Source organism: Leopardus geoffroyi, chromosome B4 (genome assembly GCF_018350155.1).
Source record: "Leopardus geoffroyi isolate Oge1 chromosome B4, O.geoffroyi_Oge1_pat1.0, whole genome shotgun sequence".
In the NCBI taxonomy this organism is placed as follows: domain Eukaryota; kingdom Metazoa; phylum Chordata; class Mammalia; order Carnivora; family Felidae; genus Leopardus; species Leopardus geoffroyi.
This window is the reverse complement of record NC_059341.1, coordinates 53731012-53758807: the sequence shown is the minus strand read 5'-3', so window position 1 is coordinate 53758807 and position 27796 is coordinate 53731012. Positions and strand designations below refer to the sequence as shown.

Below are 27796 nucleotides of genomic sequence, written 5' to 3'. Positions count from 1 at the left end.
AAAAGGGAGACACTACTACAAACTTCATGGACATTAAATAATAAAGGAGGGGCACCTGGGTGGCTCAGTGGGTTAGCTTCCGACTTCAGCTCAGGTCATGATCTCAGGTTTGAGAGTTTGAGGCCCACAAAGGAGTCTGTGGTGAAAGTTTGGAGCCTGAAACTTGCTTTGGATTCTGTGTCTCCCTCTCTCTCTGTCCCTCTACTGTTCACACTCTGTCTCTTTCAAAAAATAATAAACTTAAAAAAAAATTTTTTAAAGATAGTAAAGGAGTATTATGAACATTTCTATGCCTACAAATTTGATAACCTAAATAAAATAGACCTATTTCTTGAAGGACAAAATCTGCCAAGTTTCCCTAAGAAGAAATAGATAATATAAACAGGCCTGTATCTATTAAAGAAATTGAACCAATAATTAATGACCCTCTAAAACAGAAAGCACAGACTCCAAATGATTCACTAGTGGATTTTACCCAGCACGTAATGAAGAAAGTATACCAATTTTCTATAATCTCTTTCAAAAGATATAAGCAGAGGGGAAATTTCCTAAGTCATTTCCATGAGGCCAACATTGCCCTAATACTAATATTTCTCATGAACACAGGTAGAAAATTCCTCAACAAATTTTAGCAAATATTAGCAAATCATATCCAACAATATACAGAATTACATACCATGACCAAGTGGGATTTTTCGCAGGTATGTAAGGCTAGTTAAACATTAGAAATTATATTGATATAATCTATCACATCAACAGGCTAAAGAAGAAAAATCACATGCTCGTATCAGTAGATGCAGAAAAGCACTTGACCAAAATCCAACAACCATTCGTGATAAAAACTCAACAAACATGGAAGAGACAAAAACTTCCTCAATTTGACAAAGAATATCTACAAAAATATATAGCTAACATCATACTTAATGATGAAAAACTCAAAGCTTCCCACTAAGATCAGGTACAAAGCAAGAATGTCCCATCTCACTATTACTTTTCATTACTGTATTGGAGTCCTACTTAATACAACAGGACAAGGAAAAGAAGCAAGGGTACACAGACTTGGAAGAAAAAAATAAAAGTGTTTTCATTCCCAGAAGATATGATCATCTATGTAGAAAATCCAAAAGAACTGACAAAGGAACTTCTGAAACTAACAAATGATTATAGCAGGAATGCAAGCTACAAGGTTAATACACAAAAGTCAACTGCTTTTCTACATGCCAGCAATGAACAAATGAACTTGAAAAACCATTTACCTTATCATCCCGAAAATGAAATGCTTAGGTATAAATCTTAAAACATGTACGAGATATATGTGAAAAAAACTAAAAAACTCTGATGAAAGAAATCAAAGAACTAAGAAAACAGAGAGGCATTCTATGTTCATGGATAGGAAGACTTGGTATTATCAAGATGCCAGTTCTACTCAACTTGATCTATTGATTCAATGTCAGTCAAAATCCCAGGAAATTATTTTGTGGATACTGACAAACTGACTTCTAAACTGACAACCTGTAGAGGCAAAAGACCCAGAATAGCCAACACAATATTGAAAAAGTACAAAGTTAAAGGATCGACACTACCAAACTTCAATATATACTATAGAGCCACATTAAACAAGACAGTGTAACAGTGGTGAGCGGATAGACAAATAGATGGTGGAACAGAATACATAGACCAGAAACAGACCTACATAAATGTAGTTAACTGATCCTTAACAAAGGAGTAAATGTAGTATGAGAGAGCAAGAATAATCCTTCCAACAAATGGTGCTGGAACAACTGGACATCCACATGCAATAAAATGAATTTAGACACAAATCTTACACTCTTCATAAAAATAAAGTCTAAATATATGACAGACCTAAATGTAAAATGCAAAACTATAAAACTTCTAGAAGATAACTTAGGATTAAGTTGACCTTAGGTTTAGTGATGACTTTTTAGATACAACATCTAAAGCATAATCTGTGACAAAAAAAAATGGATAAGCTGGCCTTCATCAAAATTAAAAGTTTCTGCTCTGTGACAGATAATGAAAAGAGGATAAAAGGACAAGTCACAGACTGACAGAAGACATTTGCAAAAGTCATATCAGATAAAGGACTGTTATCAAAAATATTCAAAGAACACTTAAAACTCAATAATAAAGCACAAACAGTGAGATTAAAAAATGGGCCAAATAACTTAACAGACAGGTTACCAAAAAAGATTTACAGATAGCAAATACACACATGAAAAGATGTTGAACGTCATATAAGAGAACTGCAAATTGAGATGCCAATGATATAACACTATGCACTTATTAGGATGGCCAAAATCCAAAGTATAAAATGCTGGTGAGGGCATGGAGCAAAAGGAGCTCTTGTTCATTGCTGGTGAGAATGCAAAATGGCACAGAAGCTTTGGAAAACAATTGACAGTTTCTTACAATACTAAACATATTTTTCCCCATATGATCCGGCAATTATGCTCTTTGGTATTTACCCAAAGAAGGTGAAAACATGTGCACACAAAAACCTGCCCAGGGATGTTTATAGCAGCGTTATTCATAGTTGCCAATGCTTTGAAACAATCAAGATGTCCTTCAGTGGATGAATGGATAAATAAACTAAAGCCTATCCAGAAAATGGATTATTATCCAGCATTAAAAAGAAATGAGCTATCCAGCTATGAAAATACTTGGTGAAACCCCAGATGCATATTACTAAGTGAAAGAAGCCAATTTGAAAAGGCTACATACTATATGACTCCAACTATATGACAACCTGGAAAAGGCAAAACTATGGAGACAGTAAAAAGATCAGTGGTTGCCAGAGGGTAGGGGAACATGATGAATGAACAGGTAGAGCACAGGGATCTTTAGGGCAGGGAAAGTAGTTTGCATGGGTATCTAGCATTTTACAGATATAGATATAGACAGATATAGATATAGATATAGATATAGATATAGATATAGATATAGATATATATAGATATAGATAGATATATAATGCTATATCTAGCATTATACATATATATATATATTTTCAATCCCTTAGAATATACAACACAAAGAGTGAACCTTAATACGAACTATGGTCTCTGAACGATAATGTTGTAGTAGGTCCATCAGTTGTAACAAATATACCACTCTGGTGGGGGATGTTTTCATGGAGGAGGCTTTGTATAGGTAGGAGTAGGGTATATATGAGAAATCTCTGTACCTGCCACTTAATTTTGCTGTGAATCCAAAACTACTCTAAAAAACAAAGTTTTTATGATGTCTACATGAAGTTGATTAAATACTAAAATGTGAAAAGCAAAACTTTTAAATATTTATAAGAATATATGGGAAAACTTTTGAAAGAAAGAGTATCTGGAAATATTAGGAAGTGATAATATAGAAAACATTTTATTTTCTTGGCAACTCTGCTGTTGCTGGAGAAAGACTTTGGTTTGAAAAAGACTTTACTTGGGAAAAAACTGAGTGCCTGTTGTGTGGACATTAGATAATAATGCCAACTGATGTCAAAGGATAAATGAGATTGTTCTGCAAAAAAGAAGAAATGGGAGCTAGAGACAAAGGTGATAGTGCATCCAGAATCCTGGAAGGAAGAAATGTGGAGAGAGGCAAGAGGAATAAATTAGGATTATGGTCAGGAAACCCACTTTTCTGAAAAACTGTGGATTGCAAACAGCTGGAGAAAACCTAGTGATGTTTTGGAATAAAGGTTTGCAATGGAAGTGAGAGGATTTCAAAGCATTTTACTGTATATAATTCAATAAACAGCTTCTATCCTTAGAATAGTCTGAAAGAATTAATATCAATTTATTCTCAGGGTCCTTTGTCACTTCTTGTGAAACGTTAGTACTCTGTATCAAATATAGGCTCTCTCAAGTTGCATTAGGACCTGGGGACTTAAGAAAAAGTTTGGACCATATTCTAAGTCTCTTCAGCTCTAAAATGTTTTTATACTATAATCTAGAGTGAGCAAGAAGTACCACTTGATATATAATTTTCTATCTGTTCATTCCTTCTTCTTTTTGTGTGATTTGTTCTTTCAATTAGAACTAGTTGCCTCTTTATACTCATTTCTTCCTGTGATTACGTGTGTCATCCTTACCTTGACTCTCCATGGCCCTTCATTCAGTTTAGGGCTATAGACAGGACAGGCATCAAGTACTACATCAACTATCTAGGTCTATCTACAGAATTTACTCAAGGGAGTGATATGATCAGATGTTTCAAACACTTGCTACAGAAAGTAGGGCCCATTGAATAACAGCTTCATGTGATATGGGAGCCTGTTAGAAAGGCAGGGTCTTATTCCAATTTCTACAGACTCAGCATCAGCATTTTCACCAGGTTGCCCAGTTATTCGGATGTACATTAACATTTGATTGGTACTGACCTAAGCATTCCCATTTTTTTGGTAGGATGATAAAAGAAGGATTTGGGAAGAAAACCCTGAAGGTAAAAGGTTACCTTTTCATTCTTTTAATTAGTTTTGTGATATTCAGAGTAAGAACAGAAATATACAGGATGAACTAAAAAAGTCATTGTTGAAGAGTTGAAAAATATTTCCTCACATTTCTATAAGTTCACATGAGCTGAAACTGGAGCCATTAGAGCTTTTACTACAAAAGTATATATCTGAGTCCCAAGGTAGTAAGGACCCCAATTCTTTGTTTATTTTAACAAAGAATTACAGCCTTGTACCTTATCAATTCAGGAAGCTCTAGGTGGAATTATACTCTTTAAAGTACTTCCAACACAGTGACTAAAATCATTTGGTCTTTTCAAGTGCCAAGAGGAAGTCTATAGTCAAATGCTACCCAAAGACACATGAGAGTAGAAGTTTTCTTGCCTGCTTTGCTCTACTGTTCTCGTTAATAGGATTTTTTTCTAGGTCACTGGGAAGAAAACTTCTTTTATGGTTTCACTTCTTAAATCATTACAATAAAGATTTGTACAACCCATGTGAATTCTTCCAAATTTCGAATCACAGGGCTTTCAGGATATAGAACTCTTCTGTAAAGACAGTTCCTGAATATTTTTAACTCAAAATCCCAATAGCATCTCACCCTCTCCTCTAGGAAAGTCTCTCACTCTGATTGGAAACTCTGAATTGTGTGTCATATAATAGTGAACACCTGGCCTCCACTGTAACAGGTCCTAGTAAATTCTGTCTAAACATGAATTTACAGAGTCTGATCCTAGCAACAACAGAATGCAGTGAGGATGTCATTTAGTAACGCCTAGAAGACCTTGTACTTAAAAGTAAAGCCATGTATCTGCAATACCTACCAATTTCAAAACTACCATCAATAACTCCCACCAGTGAAGAGGGGATATCAAACCTTCTCTCTATCTGAGTGATGGTGCTCTTCAGATAGCCTTCTGCCAATGCTTTGGCAAAGTAAACAAAAGACAAGGCACCCAAAAATACCTGGAAAATATGACAAGTCACACTTAGTCTGACTCCAGCTTGACATACATGTGGAAACTTACTAAACAAACAGACAAACAAGAATGCAAACCAAGAACAATCTAACAAGCTTGTTATCACTGAAGATTTCTCTCAAGGATGGGTACAGGCTTTCTTCAGCCTCAAGCTCATGCAGATTCCTAAAAATACAAATTCTGAAATATATTTCATTCAGAATGTATATTGAATTCTGCTTTTTCCCTTCTTTGCATCCCCTCCCCTCAAGGATACTTGAAGGAATCTTGGCTTTGAAAAAAAGATCCACTGTATGGTGAAGCAAAGAGTGGAAGGAACCATACATAGGTAAGAAAATAAAACAAGGATAAAAATCAAACACTTAACATCTTATCAAGTCTAGTACTCATGACTGTTTCACAGTCATAGCAGGAACATAGCAGACCAAAAAAAGTACAACTACTATCCTTGTGCTTGAGTTCATATTCAAGTTAAATTCATTCTCAAATGAATGTTTTTTTAATAGCTGGCTTATATATTTTGCCAGACCTGAGTCTGTGATGGAATATCCATAAAATAGATGAGCATTTGTATGAAAACACACACATATATTTGCTAAGCGAATGTTTGGTACAAAGAAAGAACAGGAACTTGGGAGTCACACTGAGCACCATTTAAAAAGCCACGCTAGGGGCGCCTGGGTGGCTCAGTCGGTTAAGCGGCCGACTTCAGCTCAGGTCATGATCTCTCGGTCCATGAGTTCAAGCCCCACGTCGGGCTCTGTGCTGACAGCTCAGAGCCTGGAGCCTGTTTCAGATTCTGTGTCTCCCTCTCTCTGACCCTCCCCTGTTCATGCTCTGTCTCTCCTTGTCTCAAAAATAAATAAAACGTTAAAAAAATTTTTAAAAATAAAAAAAAAATAAATAAAAAGCAATGCTACCCTTTACTGTGCAGCAAGGAAAGTTCAAAATTTTCATTTACAAAATGGGAATAGATGGACATTTCATAGATTAAATGCTATCACTATACTTAGCATAATATCTGGTACATGGTAGAAATTGAATAAATGTTAGTTTCTTCTCTCTCATTTCAGTTTAGGAGGGGCATTGAAATGGAGCCCGAAAGTAATATGCAGTAACAACCTACATGGTAGAGAGAGACTGCTTTCACTGCCTGATAAAGTGTGGTTTCAATAAGTTGCATCTAAGATCGCTTTTTAAAAAGGAAAAAAAATTCTTGCTTCTAACTACATATGGAAAATATGTAATTGCATAGAAACATGAATTATAAAATTGTGTAGCAAACATCTGGATGGAGAGTCAAAAACATGGACTCCACCAAATAATTCCCCCCAACACCCCCGCCCCCCAATTCTTTGTTACTCTTTAGTTCACTACATAGGGTTATTTGTTGTTTACTGTTGAACTGCTTGTTACCTTCAGTTCACCACAGCACTGTTGTTTCTCCTTTGAGGAAGAATATTCTGTTGTTAAGGAAGGTCGCCCGGCAGGTTGCATTGAACTTTTGCAGAATAACTGGATATTTTCTTTGGATGAAGTGTCCATTATGAAAATATTCCTTGGCTCTGATCCTGTCAAGGTTGCTTCTGACAGTAAAAAAACAAAACAAAACAAAAATTCAAATCCACTGTTTATTAAATAATGTTTTTATTTCACAGATCACAATTCTGGAGACATAGTTTGATATAAGCTACCTTATTTTGCCACAGTAAGTTGGCAAAATTTTTCAATTAAAATTGACCAGTATATTTGATTAACTAATCCAGCTATCAGGACTCTGTAGCCAACATTCTTTCTCAATCCCTCCAGTTTAAGCCTCATTACGGCAAAGAATAAATTTAAATGTTGTCTTTGGAATAAATAACGAGGCAGAATTTTGTAAACTTTGTGGTCTTGCCAGTTTAAACTAGAAGCAAGCAGGAAAGGAAGAAGAATTCAATCATTTGAATATTGATTCATTAAAATTAAGTCATTAAAGCCTTTTAATCTATCTTAACAGAATGGGTAGAAAAGATTGATGCCCCTTATAGGTCCCTGTAGCACACTGTTATTCCTATAGGTCTGCAGCATCCAAAGTAAGGTTTAAAATATGGCAAAAAAGAGAAGAGGATCAATTTATGTATCATTTTAGTTTGACACACAAGGAAGCAGCATGATTCGTGCCTCAGGCTTACATTTAATTCAGGCAAAAGTTACTTTAGTGCCTTAAAAAAAGATGGCCTCCCTTCCTATGTTTAATTTTCCATCCTCCTGTCCTTACCAAGCCCTGGACAGTTTCACATGCTCTGAACCTATTTTCTCCTATTCATATCCATATTTACTTTTTTAGGATTCTGCATGGCTCAATACCTGCCTGAAAAAATAAATTAAGTGAAGAAATTGAAAAAACAAAATAACTTCTGGATCACCCTAATGATGCATTTGTATGTTAATAGAAATCTTGCATATTTTCATAAAACTAATTAAAGAAATAACATTAGGAGTAAAATTTAATGTATTTAGAAATTTAGGCTTATTCTGACTATGAATATATTACCTTGACTTTATGTAATACTTATTCTGTGTTTCCTAAACCTCATCCTTCACAGTTTGAATTCATAGATAATTTCTCAAAACTGAAAAATCAAGAATTTATTTTGAAATATGGAAGTAAATATCAAAAGTAAGACCTGAACAATTAAAACTGGAGGGGATTCCTCTATGGAGTGAGAAATGAGTTGAGAAGGGTAAAGCAAGGGCCTGTTTCTTTCTTTCTTTCTTTTTTTAGTATTACATTTTTAGATTATTTGATTTTTAGATTATTTGATATATAAATTTAACTTTTAAGAAATGGGCAAGGAAAATTGAGTGAAACAGAAAAAATGTTAAAAACTAAAGAACTAAACAAAGAGCAGAAAATACTAAGCAAGATCAAAAGACAAAGACGCATTGGGGTGCCTGGGTGGCTCAGTGGTTAAGCTAAGCATCCCACTTCAGCTCAGGTCATGATATTGCAGTTCTTGAATTCGAGCCCCATGTTGGGCTCTGTGTTGACAGCTCAGAGCCTGGAGCCTGCTTCAGATTCTGTGTCTCCCTGTCTCTCTGCCCCTCCCCTGCTCATGCTCTCTCTCTCAAAAATAAATAAAGATTAAAAAAAGAAAAGACAAAGACCCAAGAATACAATATCAGTGAGCTCTAAACATAGATGTTTATAAGTATAAAACATAGAAATTATGCACAATATATAGAAATAACTTCAAAGTCTTGACCAAATAGATAACTTTCTGGCAAATATTAATTACCTCTACTGATACAGCCAAGAAAAGAAAAATAGCCAAGGGAACCATTAACAAAAATACCCTAAAACCATTATCAAAAATACCCTGAAACCATTAACAAAAATACCCTGAGATGCTAAAATTTTAAATAAAATACTAGTAAATCCAAATTAATTTATATTTTGTAATTAGGATCTAGTTTACAAATGTAACAATTAATATTAGAAATTTTATTTACCAAATCATTACATTAATGAATGTATACATTTATAATGTTACATGTTATAATGAATATCAAAACATCACATTGTACATCATAAATTTAGACAATTTTTGTCAGTCACATCTCAAGAAAGCTGAAAAAATCAAAATAAAAAAAATAATAAAGTTTCAGTAGATGCCAAACACCAGGTGATAAAATTTAACATCCATTTCTGATTTAAAAAAAAAAAAACACAACTTCTAAGAAACTAAGGACATAGAGATTCTTCTTTACCGTGTTCTGATACCCAAGGCCAACTTCTTATGTCCACTGAGTCACTGAAACTAGTTTTCCAGAACAATGTTTTGTCAGAACAATGAAAAGGGAGTCTGAGAAACATTGGGTTATGCAATGTTACACAGGTTTCTCTGCTAAAAGACTACTGAGTACCTGTACCTTCATTAAATTGCGGGAGACACACTGCCAATAATAATAATAATAATAATAATAATAATAATAATAATAATAATAAAAGTCAAAACATCTAAATGACCTAAATGTCTAACAAATTATGGTCTATTTATGCAAGAAAATCTTTTTAAGGCTTTAGAAATTAGTGTAAAGAAGTAAATACAGCTATGTAGAATATTTTTATTATAGAGCTGATTTTATTATAGAGCTGATTTTGTCCTTCATGGTACAAAACAATACACATAATACACTATTTTACAACAGAAGCATACATTTTCACATGTGTATATGCATAGAAACAAAGTTTCAGAAAGTCTAGATATAAAGAAAGAGTTAACACATTATTTCTGGTTGGTGACACTGTAGGCAATGTTTTAAAAATGTTTTGTGTTTCATATTTCCTAATGTTTCTATAATGAACATACAAAAATATTTTAAACATTAAAGATGTAAAAATATCACCAAGCAAGAAATATATACCAGAAAAAATTTAAATTTAATTCAAATTGGCCTACTGTTTCAGAGCTTCAATATATTATTTCTGGCCAGTTATAATAAAGCCAATGGACCAGAAAAAATTCTTTAATAATTAAATATACTATCACTTATAATAAATCTATCTTTAAAAGATTCAAAGGTTACATCTAGAATGCTAATGCTAAAGAGAAAAACAATCATGTTGCAAACAATATTAAAACCTTGAGACACCAAAACACACTGTCTTCTTATATTTGGGAATGTTGACACAAAAATCACTCTAATCTAGAAGTAATGACAAAAATAAGAAAACTATAGTCATCTTAGTTGATGTTGTGTTAGGGCAAAATAGGATTCAGCTTAAAACACTGGCACTGGATATTTTCACTGAAAATGTCATTTCATCTTGATGGCTAATTTGCATATCACCTCAAGAATAGTCTGTTTCAAGGACACCATGTTTATGAGTATTGAGCCCTTCATTCCTGTGTAAGAAGAAGGAAAGCTCAAGGACATGAATGGAAAGATCCTCCAGATTTTCTCCCTCTCTCTATTCATTTGCAGTTGCAGCAGTAGAGCAAAGGCACACAACTATTTAGAAGGATTTGCATTTGGCAAGTCCTTAATTGTTCTTCCACCACTTGAACAGATTCCTCCAGGAAAAGAGTTATGGCAAAGTTTTCATCCAACATCCTGGGTTGGAGTAGATCTTACTCTGGAGGCCAAAGAAAAAGAAGCCAACCGCTTTTCATTTTTTTCACTTAAAAAAAAAACACAACAACAGAATTCTCTGTTCATATGAGTTTGAAAATGAATCTTCTGGTCTTGAAAGAGCATAGATAGCCTGAAAGGGTGTAATTGGATCACACAGAAGCCCTGAAGCTCTGTGCCCTAATCCTGTGACATAGATTCCATCCATAGTCAAACTCCAAAGACTGCCAGAGAGAAAGTCAGAGAGCAACCCCCAACACCCTCTTCTTTTAGTCTCATGAGGAAACCCTCTGGACTAGCTTGTCTTCTGGACACCAAATAATCTCATGGTACTTGCTAACACGGACTGTGAGTTGTTAAGAAAGCTGAGCCCCCTAATACAAGTAATTGTTTGTGTCAGATTCATATTTAACAAGTACTATTTATGTGCCAGGTGAATTATATACTTTTGGCTGATCCTTAAAACAACTCAGCAAGGTTAGCATTAGAATTCCCATTTTATAGAAAATTATACAACTCAGAGCTGTTAAGTGACTTGTCAAGAACTACCCAACCAATAAGCATCAGAGTCAAAATTTGAACCCAGATCTGAGTTGATCTGACTTTAACCTGTGTCCTTTCCTATTTCTATTAACCTGACAAGGGCCCAATTTTAATGGTGTGTATGGATAAGATACTTGTAGTGCAGAACTGAAGGGTTTATTAGCTGCTCTCCTATGAGAATCTGGTGTGATAGTCACAAAATACAAAAGCAGAGAACTAAATCTTACCTGGAGGTGGAGATCAAAGACAGCCAATTCCTCTCAACTTGCTCAGCAAGAGGCTGGACCCCACTCCACAGACTGAAAGAGGAAACTGGGGTGAATTCTACAGCAGCTCTGAGCAGTTCTGCCAGGTGGGGAGAGCCTGGATGGACACAGACAGAGCAAATTAGGGGAAAGAAAAGATGAAGGGCATGGTCTCACCCCTGGGCAATTTCGACTCTTTCCTCTTTCCTCCTGGCCTCTTTTCTCTGGCAGTCTGCAGAGAACAGGCCACGCTGGCAAAGCCACTGACGTGCATCTCAGCTCCCAGGGCACAGAGAGAGCTGAAGCTTTTGAGCCATTTCTTTGCAATTTGCTGCAAGTTTAAGGCCACACGTGATAAAGCTTTCTGTATGGGAGAGAGTGAAAAGAGAAAAGACCACTTGTGATCTTACTTGCTGATTCCCAGAAACAAAACTCTGCAGGGGGCAGAGGGGAAGGGAACAGAAGCAGGAGGAGGGGCGGAAGTCTGTAACAAAGATCTCTCCTTCTCCTTCCAAGAAGTTTTTAAGCCAGCTGCTCCTTGAGACATCATTGGGATACTTCTGTTTAAAAAAAAAAAAAAAAAAAAAGGCTCATAGGCTAAATCTCAGTGTGGTTTCTTTTCCCACTGGGATTCTAGAATCTTAGGGAACACATACCAGGTCAGGATCAAGGCTCTGCAGAGTTCTTTCTAGAAAGAGTTCTCAGACACAGGATCAGTTGCTCACATCCACAATTTATGAGGATCCAATAGAAAAAGAAAAAAAACAAAACAACATTGGATTTTTCAGCATCCACTTGTTTATGCTATCTAAATTCTAAGGAGAGAGAACTCCTTGCACTGAAAAATTCTAAAATTACAATAAATTCTTTTTCCAAGAGTACCATTTTAGGAGGATTCTGAGCCATATTAGCTTGCATTTGGTTATGGTAATAAATGAATTTGCTACCAGTATCATCCAAGATCCATCATATTCTTAAATGGCTGTGACTCTGACCTGGTCACTAAACTTTACTGAATTTCAGCTTCTTCCTCTGTGAAGCAGAATTTTTATTCAAAATAAAATAGATTCATGGGGCTCTCTTGAAGATTAAATTATATGAGCTATTCAGAAGTATATTCCAAATAACAAAATGTTACAAATGACTGGAAAGTATCATCATTACATATACAATTTCAGTTCACACAATGGTAAGGATCATTAACCAAAAATCAAAGGTTATAAGCACATTTCACTACAAATGAAAAAAAAAAAAAGGATACAAATAAAGTGATAAATCTTACAATGAGGCAATGGTACATTCAGATTCTGAAAGACCAAGTATTTTATTTTAGCAATCAAACTAGCTTTTGCTAGCGAGCAAGCATTGCAATAGGTCTTGTATTTTCAATGGGTTTAACAGTGTGGCCATTAGTGCATTCAAAGGGAAGCAGTATTTACTATCCCAAAGTGCAAAGAGCCTACGTTTCCTCACCAACAAATGGAATTTTCCCGAGAGTGTAATTTGGTCTATCCTCAGCTTACTCAAGTTCACTTTTTAACAGGATTCCTCTTCTGACCTCTTCAGTCCACAGTTAAAGTTACGGTTTTGAATGTACATACTACTTACTTTACACAATATTCAGCACTTCTCACATGTAGTCTTTCATTGGACTATATCCTACTTCCGTATTTTAGATCAGCAAACTTTTCCGGCAAAGGGTCAAATAGTAAGGGCTTTAGGTTTTGCAGGCCATATAAACTTTACCATAACCACTCACCTCTGCTGCTGTGTGTGAAATTAACCATAAATGAATGAGTTTTCTAGGGCTGCATTAACAAAGCCCCCACAAACTGGGGAGCTTAAAACTGCAGAACTTTATTATCTCAGTTTTGGAAGCTAAAAGTCCAAAACTAAGGTGTCAGCAGAGCCTCTGAAACCTAAAGAAGGGATTCTTCCTTCTCTTCTACCGTCAATGTTTGCTGACAATTGTTGGAATCGTACATTCATTACTTTAATCTCTGCCTCTATTGTCTCATGACCATTGTCATGTGTCATGTGTCTCTGTCTTCTCCTATTCTGAAAAGGACAGTCATAGTGAATGAGGACCCATTCCAGTGACCTCATCTTAACTTGATCACATCTGCAAAGACCCTATTTCCAAATAAGGTCACATTCACTGATACAGGGCATTAGGATTTCAACATATGTTTTTAGGGGGGAGGACACAACTTAACCCATATCATTCATATTGTCATTTCCCTCCTTACCTGAGTTGTTTCACATAACTGTTTTAATCACTCACTTGCACAGCGCATCACTTCCTTTGTCCATTGGTCAATTTGTTCTTCCTTGACAAACCACAGTTGGGTTAAATTCAAATTTCTCTCTACTCTGTATTTACACCCACACTGTTTTAAATAGTTTAATAAAGACTCATTAATATGATATAAGGGCTTATCTTAAATTTATGACCACTGACCTGAGTCTTAGAGGCATTGTTAAGCATAACTTTTAATAACTTAATCTCTTTCCCTTTCTTCCAAATGACTTCTCTCAAACCCTCACCATTTCTTTCCCAACTTTCATTATCAGCTGATGACCTTGCTTAGGGAACTCACTGATGAAATCAGGAGAGAAATATTGTACTCTTTCCCCACCACATTTACTCTCCATCTGCATTTGTATTCATCTGATTTGTCTCCTCTTCTATTCCTATGGTTGTATGGTCCATGTTTCTAAGACCTAGCTTTCATCTGTACTCCTTACCTAAAATTCCTCTTCTCCAATTCTTGTCCCACCAGCTCTTTTATTTTTTATTTTTTTGCCTCCACAACTCTACCACAACTACTTTCATAAATAACATCAAAGGCCTTCACATTAATAAATTCAGCAGTTTCTGGGCTTCATCTTCATTGAGCTATTAGCAGAATTGCATACCATTGATTGTGTCCCTCTCTTTAATCCATTCTCTTCACCCGGTTTTTATAACCCCACACTCTCTTTGTTTTCCTCCTGGCTAAGTGGTCATTTCCTGTTAGTATTCATTGCCACAGCACTCCACAGTTCAGTCCTTAGAATATCTTCTTTGCCCTATCTACATATACTCCCAAATCACCTCATCCAGGCTCATGGCTTAAAATGTCATTTATAATTTAAGATGAACCAGGTTAAGAAAAACATGGTAGTCCTATATTTGAACCAGGAGTTTTCAGTCTGAGTGACATATATCTTAGCTCTCTGCACTGAAAAGGTCTAAAACCAATGATCAACCAGTAGCAATAAGTGCAACCAGCACTGAATTGGGTCTATAAATGCTATAAAAGAGGAATTACGGCTTCTCAATATGTGATTACTACCAGGTCTGAGAATATAAGATGAGCCCAGTATATTTGTCATACAAAAAAGCAGGGAGGCCTTGAAGACTAGATTGTGCCCCAGTAACTCATGGGTGAATTTGAACAAGCTCCCACTAACCAACTGTAGGAAATTTTCATCGTTAAGAAAAGTAACTGTAATGGTTGAAATATATAGAATGTTTAAATTCATGAATTCATAGCACTCCAAAAAAAGAACATGTTAAACTCTGGATGCTTCTAAGGAACCACTTCAATACATTTAAAACTGGTACTTAGGAGAAAAATTACATTTATCCTGTCTTTCCTAGTCATTAGAATCATTAAAATGTGAAGACATTTTTTTTTTTTCTGTATAGAAGTATTCCAAATAATGAACAAAAAAAGGATGAAAGAATTAGAATACCATAATTTTCAAACCCCTAATGAATTAATGCATCTAGGTAATGGTCACCAACGATCAGTAACAATACAAAAAAGAAGGAGCTATTTTAAATATCTCAATGGACGCTAGAAACTTGAAATATCACCTCTGAAATAGCATTCTTCCTTAGTTCAAAAAAAATCTTACCAAACCTCAGTTTAGATCTAAATATCAGTTCTTAAGAAATGCAGGGAAGAGGGGCGCCTGGGTGGCGCAGTCGGTTAAGCGTCCGACTTCAGCCAGGTCACGATCTCGCGGTCCGTGAGTTCGAGCCCCACGTCGGGCTCTGGGCTGATGGCTCAGAGCCTGGAGCCTGTTTCCGATTCTGTGTCTCCCTCTCTTTCTGACCCTCCCCCGTTCATGCTCTGTCTCTCTCTGTCCCAAAAATAAATAAACATTGAAAAAAAAAAATTTAAAAAAAAAAAAATAAATAAAAAAAAAAAAAAAAAAAGAAATGCAGGGAAGAGAGGAGTGAGTGTCTGGATGGCTCAGTTGGTTAAGCCTCCGACTTTGGCTCAAGTCATGATCTCATGGTTCATGAGTTTGGGCCATGCATCCAGCTTTCTGCTGTCAGCACAGAGCCCACTTCAGATCTTCTGTCCCGCACTCTCTCTATCCCTCTCCTGCTTGCGCTCTCTCAAAAATCAATAAATGTGTGGGGAAAAAAAGAAGAAGAAATGCAAGGAAGAGAAGAACATGCTAAATGAAACTATAAAGGTGCAATCAGCAAAACCCAAAATGGAGACTCTCATTAAGACAAACAACTATTTTTTTTTCCCCAACCAAAAGTGCAAGAAAGAAAGGAAATGGGTCCAATTAATAAATGGACCATAGACCTTAAAAGACACCTCATCAAAGAGGATATAGTGATGGTAAATTAGTATATGAAAAGATGTTCCACATCATTAGTCATCAGGGAAATGCAAGTTAAAGTGACAATAGGACACCAATACACGCCTATTAGAATGGCCAGATTCCAGAACACTGACAACACCAAATGCTGGTAAGGACTTAAAGCAACAGGAACTCTCACTCATTGCTGGTGGGAATATAAAATGGTACACACACTTTGGAAAACAGTTTAGTGGAATCTTACAAAACTAAACATATTCTTCCCATAAGATCCAGCAACCACACTTCTTGGTATTTACTCAAAGAGTTGAAAACTTACATCCACTCAAAAACCTGCAACACAGATGTTTTTAACAGCTTTATTCATAAAGGCTAAAACTTGCAAGTAATCATTTTGTCCTTCAGCAGGTAAGTAAATAAATAAACTGTGGTCCATCCAGACAGTGGAATAGAATTCAGTACTAAAAAGAAATGAGCTATCCAGCCATTAAAAGACATGGAGGAACTTTAAATGTTTATTTCTAAGTGAGAGAAACCAACCTGAAAAGGCTACATACTGTATGATTCCAACTATATGACATTCTGGAAAAGATAAAACTATGAAGATAGTGAAAGACCAGTGATGGGCAGAGGTTAGGGCTGGCGGGGGTGGGGGGGGTGGGCGGTGATGAACAGGCAGAACACAGAGGATTTTTAAGGCAGTGAAAATACTCTTTATGATACCATAAGGACAGATACATGTAATTATACATTTGTCCAAGCCCTTATAATGTACAACACCAAGAGCAAATCCTAAGGTAAATAATGGACTTTGGGTGATTTATGATGTGTTCATAAATGGTCCATAAATGGTAAGTTCATTAATGGTAACAACTGTGCCACTCTGATAGTGAGATTGGTAATGGGGAAGGCTGAGTGTACAGGGGGCAGGGGTATATGGGAAATCTCTGTACCTTCCCCGCAGTTTCACTGTGGGCATGAGCTTCCATCATGTGGAACAACCATGTGGCTCATATGCCTTCTTTTTTTTTTCACTGTGTTCCTCATCCTATTTATGATTTGTAGACATAATTATAGCCCCCAAAGAAGTCCATCCCATCATCCCCAGAAAATTATAAATATGCTAAGTTACATGGCAAGAGATTTTTCAAATGTAATTAAAGATCTTAAAGTAGGGAGATCACCTTGGATTATCTGGGCCCAATATCATAACATGAGCCCTTAAAAGGAGAGAACTTTCCTAGCTGGAGACAGAAGGATGCAGCAGAAGTCAGAAAGTCTCAAAGTGTAAGAAGGAATCAGGTGACATCACCAGTTTGAAGATGACGAGCGGTGAGAGAAGCAATGCCTACAGGAAAGAAGTTGCCTGAAGACCCTGAGAAAGGCTCTCAGACATCAGCTGGCAAGGAATGGGGGATCTCAGTCCTATACTACAAGGAACTGCATTCTGCCAACCACCTAAATGAGTTTAGAAGTGGATTCTAGAGACTTCAGAGAGGAGTCCAGGCTGGCAAACACTTTGGCAAACACTTGATTTCAGTCTTGTGAGAGACCAGAAAGAGAGTCCTGCCAAGTCCCTCTAGACTTCTGACTGGCCAAGCTCTGACCCAATAAGTCACCATTGTTGTGGTAATTGATTGTTGGTTTGAAGTCACCAAGTTTGTGGCAATTGATTATAGCACAAATAGAAAATGATTACATAATCGTTAACTACTTTGCACTCTCTGAAGACCGGGACTTCTCTGAATTCACCTTTGGCATCTTACAGGGAAAAGGCAGTCAAATTGACAGTAGAGTAAGCACAAAGTATGAACCAATATGCTCTCCCTATGCCCATCCAGCTCTAACTGGCCCCAATAGCCCAAAAGATCTCAGCCAGCATGGGCAGCCTGATAATTCTTCAAATCTGACAAATTTCACCAGAAGTGGACCTTGGGCTCCTTTATAAAGCCAGCAATGATGTCAGAAAGAATGATCAGGACCTGAAGTAGCTTCAGGATTAAATAAGCTTAAATCGATCCTAATAAGCAGAAGAGTTTCTAATTATTTAAGAACTGATTTTATTTCATTTTTCTTTTCATTGGTTGGGGTGTACCCATATCCCGAGCTCCACCTCACGTGGCTCAGCAGGCATAGGGGTGATCTGTAGAGCTGACCCAGGACACACTAAATTGATCTCCAAGGCAGTGGCTATGGTCATCCCTTTGCCCTGGGCTGAATCTCAGGAGCCATTAGAAGATACCTATCATCACTTCTCTTACCCAACCATGTAAATGAACATTTGCTTACCTACGAACGGTTTTGATAGCACCTAGTTGCAGGAAGGAGATGAAGGTTGGGACTGGAATTTCCAGCTATTGCTTCCTTTCCACTGAGGACATCACTGTAAAAGGAAAGCCTTGGGAGAGGGATAAAGTTTACAACTCAAGAAGATACTGTCAATCTTCTGCCCTTTTGTGCTGTCTGTGATTGGAAGTATGTGTGTGTATACAAAAGAAAGAAAATATATGTATACAGTGTGTGTAAATACTCCACTGATAATAACTTGCCTAAGACACAGAAATACAAATGATAGATGGTTAGTTCCTTTGGTGAGGGATAGTTTGGGGCCAAAGTGAAGAAAGCTACAAATATACCAAGTTTAGGAGCAGGGATTTTGCCTAACAGGGAATGAGGGAAATCTGTATGTGTAGCTTAAAGAATTAATTCCTTGAAAACTGTGGATAAAAATCACATTTGCTTTGCCTAACAGGGAATGAGGGAAATCTGTATGTGTAGCTTAAAGAATTAATTCCTTGAAAACTGTGGATAAAAATCACATTTGCTTTTTTTTTTTTTTGTCTGAAGACTGTATGTTTGAGTTAGTTAAAACACTCTGAATGTTTTGAATCATTCAGTTTTCTTAAAAGCTTTCAAAGATGCAGAACAAAAATTATTCTGAGTCTGTACAACCAAATATCCCATGTATTAGGCATCAACAGACAATCCATATAGGACAAATTGTAGTATTTATAGGATCAATGGCAGAGCTATTTTATAGAACTCTGCAGCTGAATGCCAGAAATCTAGGTATGTTGATTATGGTGTTAACTATTTGATTAGACAAAGAACACAGCTTAGTTACAGAGAGATGAAACTAAGAATTCATCAGCAATAGGCAAGGAAATGTGACCATGGGGGAAAAAGCCCCCAGGAGTCCTTAGGAATTGTAGGAGTCCAGCAGATGTCTCACTATAGCATGTATAGCTGGGCACAAACCACTGCATTTGGATATGAGAGGGAAGGATGCCTTCAAAACTGGATGGAGGGCTTGGATTGTACAAATAACTACATCAAACATAATACCACAGAATTATATTTATATTATACATTATTTTCACATTGGAACATCCACATTGATCATCTGTGACACAATTCTAATAATTTTGAGTATATGTTTACTGTAATATTTATATATATATATATGTATATAAAAAAATCAAGAGGCACTTCCAGTAATTCTGGCAAAAAAGGAGCATCAATATAGTGTCTATGCTAAAAAGTAATAAAAATAAATACAAATTAATATTTTTTTCTGTACAATTTTATGTTTTACAAAATATTTATCAGCCATTAACTAAATCACTTAACAAATAATTTTGATAGGAAGATACGAAGTATTGCTACATGTATTAAGTGTGAGATACAGGTGTAAGGACAAGATTTACTTCAATTGCAAAATGATCCCTTAAGTCCAATGCTTCACTCTTGGGTTTCTAAAAGTTGATAAATTTGGAGAGTTGTTAATAAACACGTTCAGTTGAGAGTGGTAAGAACTACCTTGTTAAAAATTGTCATGTGCAAAAACATTCCCTATACTGTTACTTTGGTTGCTACTTATTTGAAAATATTGCTTTTCAGGAATACTAAATTAAGTTAATGTAATACTCTCTGGTTTGCAAATACCCTACAAAGTCAAATATTTGGTACTTACTAATATAAACTTTCTAATGGCAGTTTTTTTGTTTGTTTGTTTTTTTGTTTTTTTCTTCTTAGGAAAAGGAAGAAATAATGACTGATCAGAACAACTGTTCCATCGGGAATCAGAAATCCATTTCAATACCAAAAACCAAATCAAATTAACCAAATCAGCCCGAACCAAAAATATTCTACATTCAAATTAAAGTTCTTTCAGTTGCATATACAAATATCATGATAGAAAGCCAGGAAGAATTCTTACTCATTGTTTTGCACTGAAAGTTTTGAATATTTTTAAAAGCACCGATTTTTCATTTTCTGATTTGCATGACCAAAATCTTTAGGAAGAAATATCAAGGGGTGGGTGGGTTCAGTGATATTTATTTCCAGTGCTCATCAACTAACACACTGTACTTGTTGGAGCAAAAAATGGTATGCATACTTCTGTGAGAATATATCAAGAAATGAATTGACACTCAAATGAAAAACAAAAACAAAAGCAAACCACCAGTTAAGCAAACATGGTATGGTAAAAATCCCATGCAGATATTTGACAGAATATTAAAAAATAGTGATTATATATAAAAAAAAACTAATGAATAAATATACACTAAATGTCAAGCCAATAAACCCCACTAACAGGTAATATATAGGTAATTAGGATTATTATTTAAAGATAGCAACACTATAGTACTGGTTTATGCTTATAACTAGCTAAAACATAATATGTGATAGGAGTTTTTGAGCCATAAAAATAACCAGTTAATTTTCAAAAGAAAGTTGACGGAAAATTCTAACCAACAAGTTATATACACAAAACATCTTTAAACAACTACTTTTAATTTTACATTAAATCATCTAAATATTTTGCTATTATATAGGGAGTAAAATTACTAGAATTAAAAGAAAAAAAAAGTCCTTCCCATCAAAAGGTACTCAAGCAGCAGTTTCTAAGTTCTAAGGGCTAATTCACATTCCAAAGCATGTGTACGTGCTGACTGTATAACGGAAGTCAGGGCTGAAATATGGATCCATTAAGTGTCTTTACTCAAGAGTAACTGATAACTAAATTGGTTTATCACAAAGATGGAGGGGTGTGCTGGCATGATCCTTCACATTTTATGTTGTGTTCACTCCTGATCCATAGCTTTTTTTTTTTTTTTTTTTTTTTTTTTTTTTTCTGCTTTCTGGTACCATGGACTGCACAATGAAACTGGGTGTGGAGAGTTGTAACTTAGGTGAAGGGCATTCTTATTCCTTATTATGGCGGAGAATTTCTGATCACTTTTCCTTGACTATTTTGAGCTAGAGAAGTAAAACTGAAGAGAAGTCACACTTTTCTCCTATGAGTTTGACTTTCTTTTTTTTTTTTAAAGAGGAAAGGAAGAATTCCCTGCTAAAATTTGTTTCAATTGAAATAGGTACTTTTACTGACACTGAAATTTTAGTTAAAGCAGTAAAGCTTTAACATGATTTTTAAAAATTTATGTTTCTGTTAATGAATTTCAAATTCCGACCTACCATTTGATCAGTCTTGGTAGATGAAGTAGTGGGTGTAGTTTATTGCCTGGTCAGTGCTTCATCTGTGAAAGTCAAGATTAATAAGATTTAATTATTTTTAGTAATGAAGATAACGTATTTGGCTTTTTAACAGTGTTATAATTTACTAAAATATAATTTACATTAACAGACCATTTACTTTAAAACAATCTAATCCATGAAAAATTGCTGGATAATACATTCCTTTTTTTTCTGGACGAGTCTGAAAAACTCAGGCTATAATTTGTGCATTTCATCTAATTAAATTATTGGTACTAAGTTTATCTTTATCTATTTCATGTATTTCTTGAACCTGCCATAAAACAATTTCCTCCCTGAGGCATGAGAGATATTAGAAAAATAATTAAATATTCTTTCCAGTTTTTATGACACAATAGTAGTTTTAATTCTATCAATATATTTAGCGTCTCTCTACCATGGAAGGTCATTTTGTGAGTTTCGTTGTAATTGAATAACAAAAAAAATTTTAAACAGCTTTGTTTCAAAAACTATATCAAATTTAAATATTTTTGATAGTACTTACATACGATGACAATATTACTCTCTGAAGCATTTTTTTAATGGATTATTTGCATGCTTAAAGAACCTCTTCTTGATGTGAAGCAATGAGGAAACTTTCCTGAACAGGTACATGTTTACTATCTATCAAAAGAAGGGTTGGCTTCTCTTCTGTTGAGGGAAGCAGAAATCCATGAATACCAATGCCTTTCAAGTAATCAACCTTAGGAGTAGAATATGGAAAAGAACCCGCTACCTTTAGATAGGAAATTTGGGTTCATTTTGCAACCTGAAGCACAGAGCAAAAGCTAATTTTGTTTTCCATCTCTATACAATTCCATATAATTTATAGTCTTACTGTACTAAAATAATTTACGGTGGATGAGTATTTTTGAATCTGCAGATGTTAACATGGAGTTCCACCAAATAATAAAGATTTAAGGTTTAGTTTTGGGTCTTTAAACATATTTAGCAGGACAATGCCTAATTATTTTTTGTCACCATTGTTAACCTGTTTGAATGATGTGATAGTATGTACGTAAAGATCACTCAGGTAAGGTAAAAGCACCATTAGGTAAGGTAAAGTTGCAGCATGGTAATAAATGAAATGTGTGAGGTGATACACAAATTGCCATGGTATGTAATATAGACTGAAAAATCTTTTCTTCTCTGATCATGGATTATTAGTGCTAAACATTATAAATACCATGCAAACCTCAATTTAAGTTGCTGAATGCATTGTTTATAGTTTAATTAATTCAGTGCTTATATGCACTGAATATGCAATCAATCAAATATGCAATAAGAATTTGAGTATTTTCTAGAGGAACAAACTGATATGAATACAGGGGACCTAAAACTTGCATATTTTGCCCTGATTAGAGGTTCTAAGAGTAATTTAATTTTGGAATGCTCCTCGCTTAAAACGGCTAATTGGTCTCCTAATCTTATGGTGGAATTTTGTTGAACAGATTAGAAAAACAGACGAACAGTATCAGCAAATTCAGTTTCCTTTCATGGAAAAATCACAAGAGAAATGAATGACCTAGAACAACGATCATAAAGTATTTTGCTGCTTGTTAGGAGCGAAGGTGAATGAAAGAAACTCAGTTTGGTTTCGAAGTATACAGATATTTTAGGTCTCAATGGTCTGGAGGTAACCTATGAGCATTTGAAATTTTACTGATATTTTTCTTTCCACACACAGGAGCTGAGAATCCCTAGAATAAGGAGAATCTTGATTTACCCCAGGCTATGAAAGCTTACAAAAGTTGGTTTCACTGGAGGCTTCTGCCAGTTTGAAAAGACAGTTTATTTCCAAAGTGGCATATAAACCAGGAAAGGCATTAAGTGGGACTCAGGGTTAGGATGGAAGAAAGGACAGTAAGATCCTTACTGTGGTTTTCATTATTATTTTAGAAATATTTCAAAAGGTGAGGACAATGGAGATCCCCATACTGACAGCGAAGCACCAAAAATACCTCCCAAAGTAGGCTAGAAATGATTTTTTGATCAGTCACTTCTCATTGGTCAGGAATTGTTCATCACACAAATATCACTTATATAAAGCAGTCATTTCAAACTTTAGACTTTATTTACAATGATAATTTGCATATCTTTATTACTTAGAAAATAATTTATATTTTTCCACCATTTAAACAAAGAATAGGCCTGAGTCTCATGCCTCTTGCACAGCTTTTACCTTCAAAGAAAGTTCTCTGGGCACGTGACAGGGGACGCCGGGAAATCGCAAATCAAGAGAGGCAGGGGACATGAGGAAATCACAATACATACATGTAATACGAACAGTCTGCACATCGTACAATCCCTTTTCTTTAGGTTTACTGGGATTGCAATAATTAGGGGTTTGTTCTGGAAGTCGATCAAAACGGAACATATAGAATTGGGTATTCTGTTTTTAGAAAATGAGTATTTTCTTAAACATGAGGACATTCCTTCACTTGCCAGATGAAGACTAGTATAGATCTATCCCTGTACAGTGCTACTATCTTCATCTACTGAGAGAAAACCAAATCTTATAGAAACGACAAATAAAATTTTATAGTTTAGAAAAAAGCTAAAGTGGTGTTCTCACCAAGGAAACGATATCCTAAAGGTTGGCTTAGCTGGATACCTGGAAAGGACATTATAATAGCATGCTGGAAACAACAGTGATGACACTCATAGTAATACCTGGTCTTTTCCTTAACAGAAAGCAACCCCTAGCATCAAGGTCACCAGCTCCGAGTTTTCCTCCCATTGGGTTTATGGCTGTCTGTACAATGATCCTTTTTCCTAAATGGGCTACAGATTCCTTCATTTGAAAGACCTGAGTTTACCTAAATGGCACCTATAAATAGGCTCATATAAAAATGTAGCAAATTGCAACAAACACACTGGCACCACAGGGAATAAGCTCCGGAGTTGGAAGTGAACACAGTAATACTGCTGTCACCGAGGAGAACATAGCCAGCAGAAAACATCTTTTTATGCCCCTGGTCATCCTTTGGGATGTACTGAATGTGTATGAAAGGGTCATCCTTGATCTCTATTTCTTTATTTCAATGGACTTTTAGCTGTAACATCCTGGCAACTGATTTTTGAAGAAAAAAAGGTGATCAATTTGCCTGGACTGATTAACACAATTTGGGAATGAAGAGGTTCTAAGTGCTTTGGCCACCATTATTTCAGGTACTTTAAAACAGAATAAACACAACCGAGTCATTTGCTAAGACCTCTACTCTGGCAGCCAGACTGGCCAGCTTTGACGCAGCACCTGCCAATACACAGTTATAGACTCGTGACTGTTTTGCTGTCACACTACTTGCTCCACAACCTATATTTGTGCTCACTTTCACCTGTGTTTTAGACACTTGTTATACGACATTTGGAGAATGGGGAAAGATTTGTTTTCTTAAGTAATTAGGTACAAGAGATAAACGAGCACATTTTTCCCCCCTCTTCTCTTATTTGCAAGGGAAGGAAAACAGTTAATGTCACTGGGGAAATGCATTGGACTCACAGTAATTTTTGCAAACATGACACACAAAAGCATTACTAAGAAAATGGAAAACAACTCAATAAATCCTGAATAGTGAAGACCTAGTGTTAACACAAAAATATGAAATTATTCTCATTTTTGAAGCAGAGTCTGCATCTATTTGATCCTTTTTCATATTTTCCTACTTAATGGGAAATCTGCCCTGAAATTGTGTTTACTTTCGATTATATTATGTTTGCCTTATTTGAAAAATGCCATAGGTTAATGTAAAATCACTGCTTTGGAAAGGAAGAATATTCATTTATGAGAAACAAAAGCATTTTTAATGTAAACACTCTTTGCTATGACTTCAGAGGAAAGAAAAATTAGAAATCACCATCAAGGTTAACTTAGAAGCTAAGATCGTTTCATTGATGAACAAGTTCTTCCGTACATAGTACTGAAGGAGGAATTATAACCAAAAACCATTGGCAAGAAATGGATACCAATTATAAAAATTCAGTATTGGTTATGCAAGTCTTTCTCTTTGGGAGACATGAACCCCAAAGTGACCTAAAAGTTCAAAGTTCCTAGGAAAAAACATTCTTTGTGGCATCTTCCTTTAATTGGCATAAAATAACTATCTGATTATCATTTAAATTAGAATAGGTAGATATGTGGCTGTCCTTAGACCTCCGTGCAAATGATTCATCACTCTCTTACTGGGCTTGGAGACAGATACAATGTATAAAAATGGTGATTAAAATATAACTTTATAAAAATGTTTCCCTTTTCCTTTTTTTAAAAAAAGAGTTTACTATCTACAGAAACAAAAAAAATCTTTATATTTACATCAAGATAACTATTCATGACAAATATAATAATATGAAATAAAATATTGAAAGTGAGTATCAACTTTTTAAATAAGGTTTGGCTCACAGCATAAACAAGTGTAGATGAACAAATAAAAAAAAAAAAAGACTTTCAATAATAGGCCCAGTACCCAAAATCCCCTCTATAATTTTCCCTGCCAAAAGAAACATGACAATGGGCCAGATTGCAGACAGAAGCTACCTTACCCCACGGCACGTGGAACACCACAACAAGGTTGTTGTCAGTGGGACCTTCACCACCCAAAGCCAATCTTCAACAGTTGCCCAGAACCAGGCTTTCACTACGTCAACAAACACCAAACCCTAGGTTGCAATTTTCCCCCTTCATCTCTCGCTATATGTCCCATAGTGGGTTTCTGTTTGCCTTTTTTTCTTCTTTTCTATCACACATTTTGCAGCATATTTAAGACATGGAAGGTCACCGTGAAGAGCAATTCCCCCAAGTCTCCTCTGGCAATTTTTCAGAATTCTAACCTAATTAAAAGATCGGACTTCAGCCCCTTCTTAGGTGTTTATGTATAAAGAATGCCATCCCCTTAAAAATAGTTGATTTGATCTTACATGAGTGACAGACATACTCACAGACAAACAGCTCCTATACATTCATTAGGCAAGCAGATTGGAAAATGCCTCAGTCTTCCAGGTTTAAGGCCGGTGATAGAGCGCCTCCAAGTGGTGCATTAGCATAGTACCAATCCCGTGGCCCTCTCACCAGCCTGTGAATACCCTCCCTCTTCAGAGGGTCCTGGACTGAAGCTAAATGGAGGAAGGCATTTGGAATGGCTGCCTCTCAGACACTCCAGAGTGAACTGCCTTCCGTTTGTTCAGATGTGCTGAGTCATCTGCTGCAGCTATTCTATGAATGACTAAAACCATAAAAATCTCTGTTGACATAAGCACATACATACACACAAGCATGCTCTCTCTCCTGTCTCTCTCTCTCTCTCTCTCTCTCTCTCTCTCTCTCACACACACACACACACACACACACACACACGATATCGGCAGGATGTAGAAGAATTCAAATAATGCTCTGGAACTTTCATCCGTCAGTACTAAGAGCAAAAGCTCCTTAGTTGGTAACTTACATTCACTGCACTGTTTCCCTGCTAAGCCGCCCCATTTCCTCTGTGAATTGTTTTCCTTTTTTTTTTTTCCTTTATAACTTACTATATCACAGTGACCACTATATATCTTAATATGAATGTTACTAAAGTGTGGAGCCAGTAACCCTGGCTTTCAGTGTGCATGTGCGTGTATGTGTGTGAATATGTTTTACATGTATCTACGTGCGAGCTTATATACACACACACATATATACTTCTTCCTTAAAAAAAATCCTTGGAAGCTGGTGTTGCAAATGTGAAAGCTTCTCCGAGCAAGAGTTTTTAACAATGTACCTCACTGTAAAAATAAACACATAAAATGCGAAGAATTCCCAAATGCAATAGCTGTTTGCCCATCTTCTTGTATTTCTACAGTGTTGTGTCTAAGTGTTGTGCTGGCTTGAAAAGAGTCTGTGACAAGTCACTCTGTTGGGAAACACAGCTCATTATATCCATCGTCACTGGTTTTGCTTCAGGGTTGGGATCTCCTCTCCTCTTGGCTTCCCTTTCTCTTCCTCTTCTTCCCTGATGGCCTGGATCTGTTCTGAGGAATGCTGTTGGGGTGACTGGTCCAGGGATTGACTCTCTATGCCCGCCAACCGCTGTTCCTCTTCAATGACTTTCTTCCACATCTTGTGGTTCTGCAGGAGGTGTTGAGTTATTTGGCAGTAGATTTTCCTCCTTTTGAAAGTTTTCTTTCCTGAGAAAACACCAAATTACTTATTTGTGTGCTAAGTACATGATGGTTATTTTTTTTCACATCATTAATAGGAGCTAAAGTACCAAACAGATACATATACCACTTGATTTGTGTATCATCATAATGTTGCTTTCAAGAGT

At 35.9% G+C, this 27796-nt stretch overlaps 2 protein-coding genes across 8 annotated transcripts in view; both read right to left on the bottom strand.

Annotated features, from left to right (window-relative positions):
- Window positions 1-18699, bottom strand: part of SLCO1C1 (solute carrier organic anion transporter family member 1C1) — an 80805-nt gene extending 62106 nt beyond the window's left edge. For 2 of the 6 annotated variants that reach the window (XM_045463838.1, XM_045463839.1), the window contains exons 1-3: window positions 11334-11924; window positions 6862-7031; window positions 5290-5431 (exon numbers count right to left, since the gene is read on the bottom strand). In XM_045463838.1, the coding sequence (XP_045319794.1) occupies window positions 5290-5431; window positions 6862-6990 (271 nt within the window). In that variant the 5' untranslated portion in view covers window positions 6991-7031; window positions 11334-11924. Of the gene's footprint in view, window positions 1-5289; window positions 5432-6861; window positions 7032-11333; window positions 11929-12007 lie in introns of those variants that run through there. The other 4 variants (XM_045463834.1, XM_045463836.1, XR_006708850.1 and 1 more) reach the window with 4 other exon arrangements.
- A 1584-nt stretch (window positions 18700-20283) lies between these two features.
- Window positions 20284-27796, bottom strand: part of PDE3A (phosphodiesterase 3A) — a 317086-nt gene continuing 309573 nt past the window's right edge. For both annotated transcript variants that reach the window (XM_045463832.1, XM_045463833.1), the window contains one exon: window positions 20284-27656. In XM_045463832.1, the coding sequence (XP_045319788.1) occupies window positions 27415-27656 (242 nt within the window). In that variant the 3' untranslated portion in view covers window positions 20284-27414. The remainder of the gene's footprint in view (window positions 27657-27796) is intronic.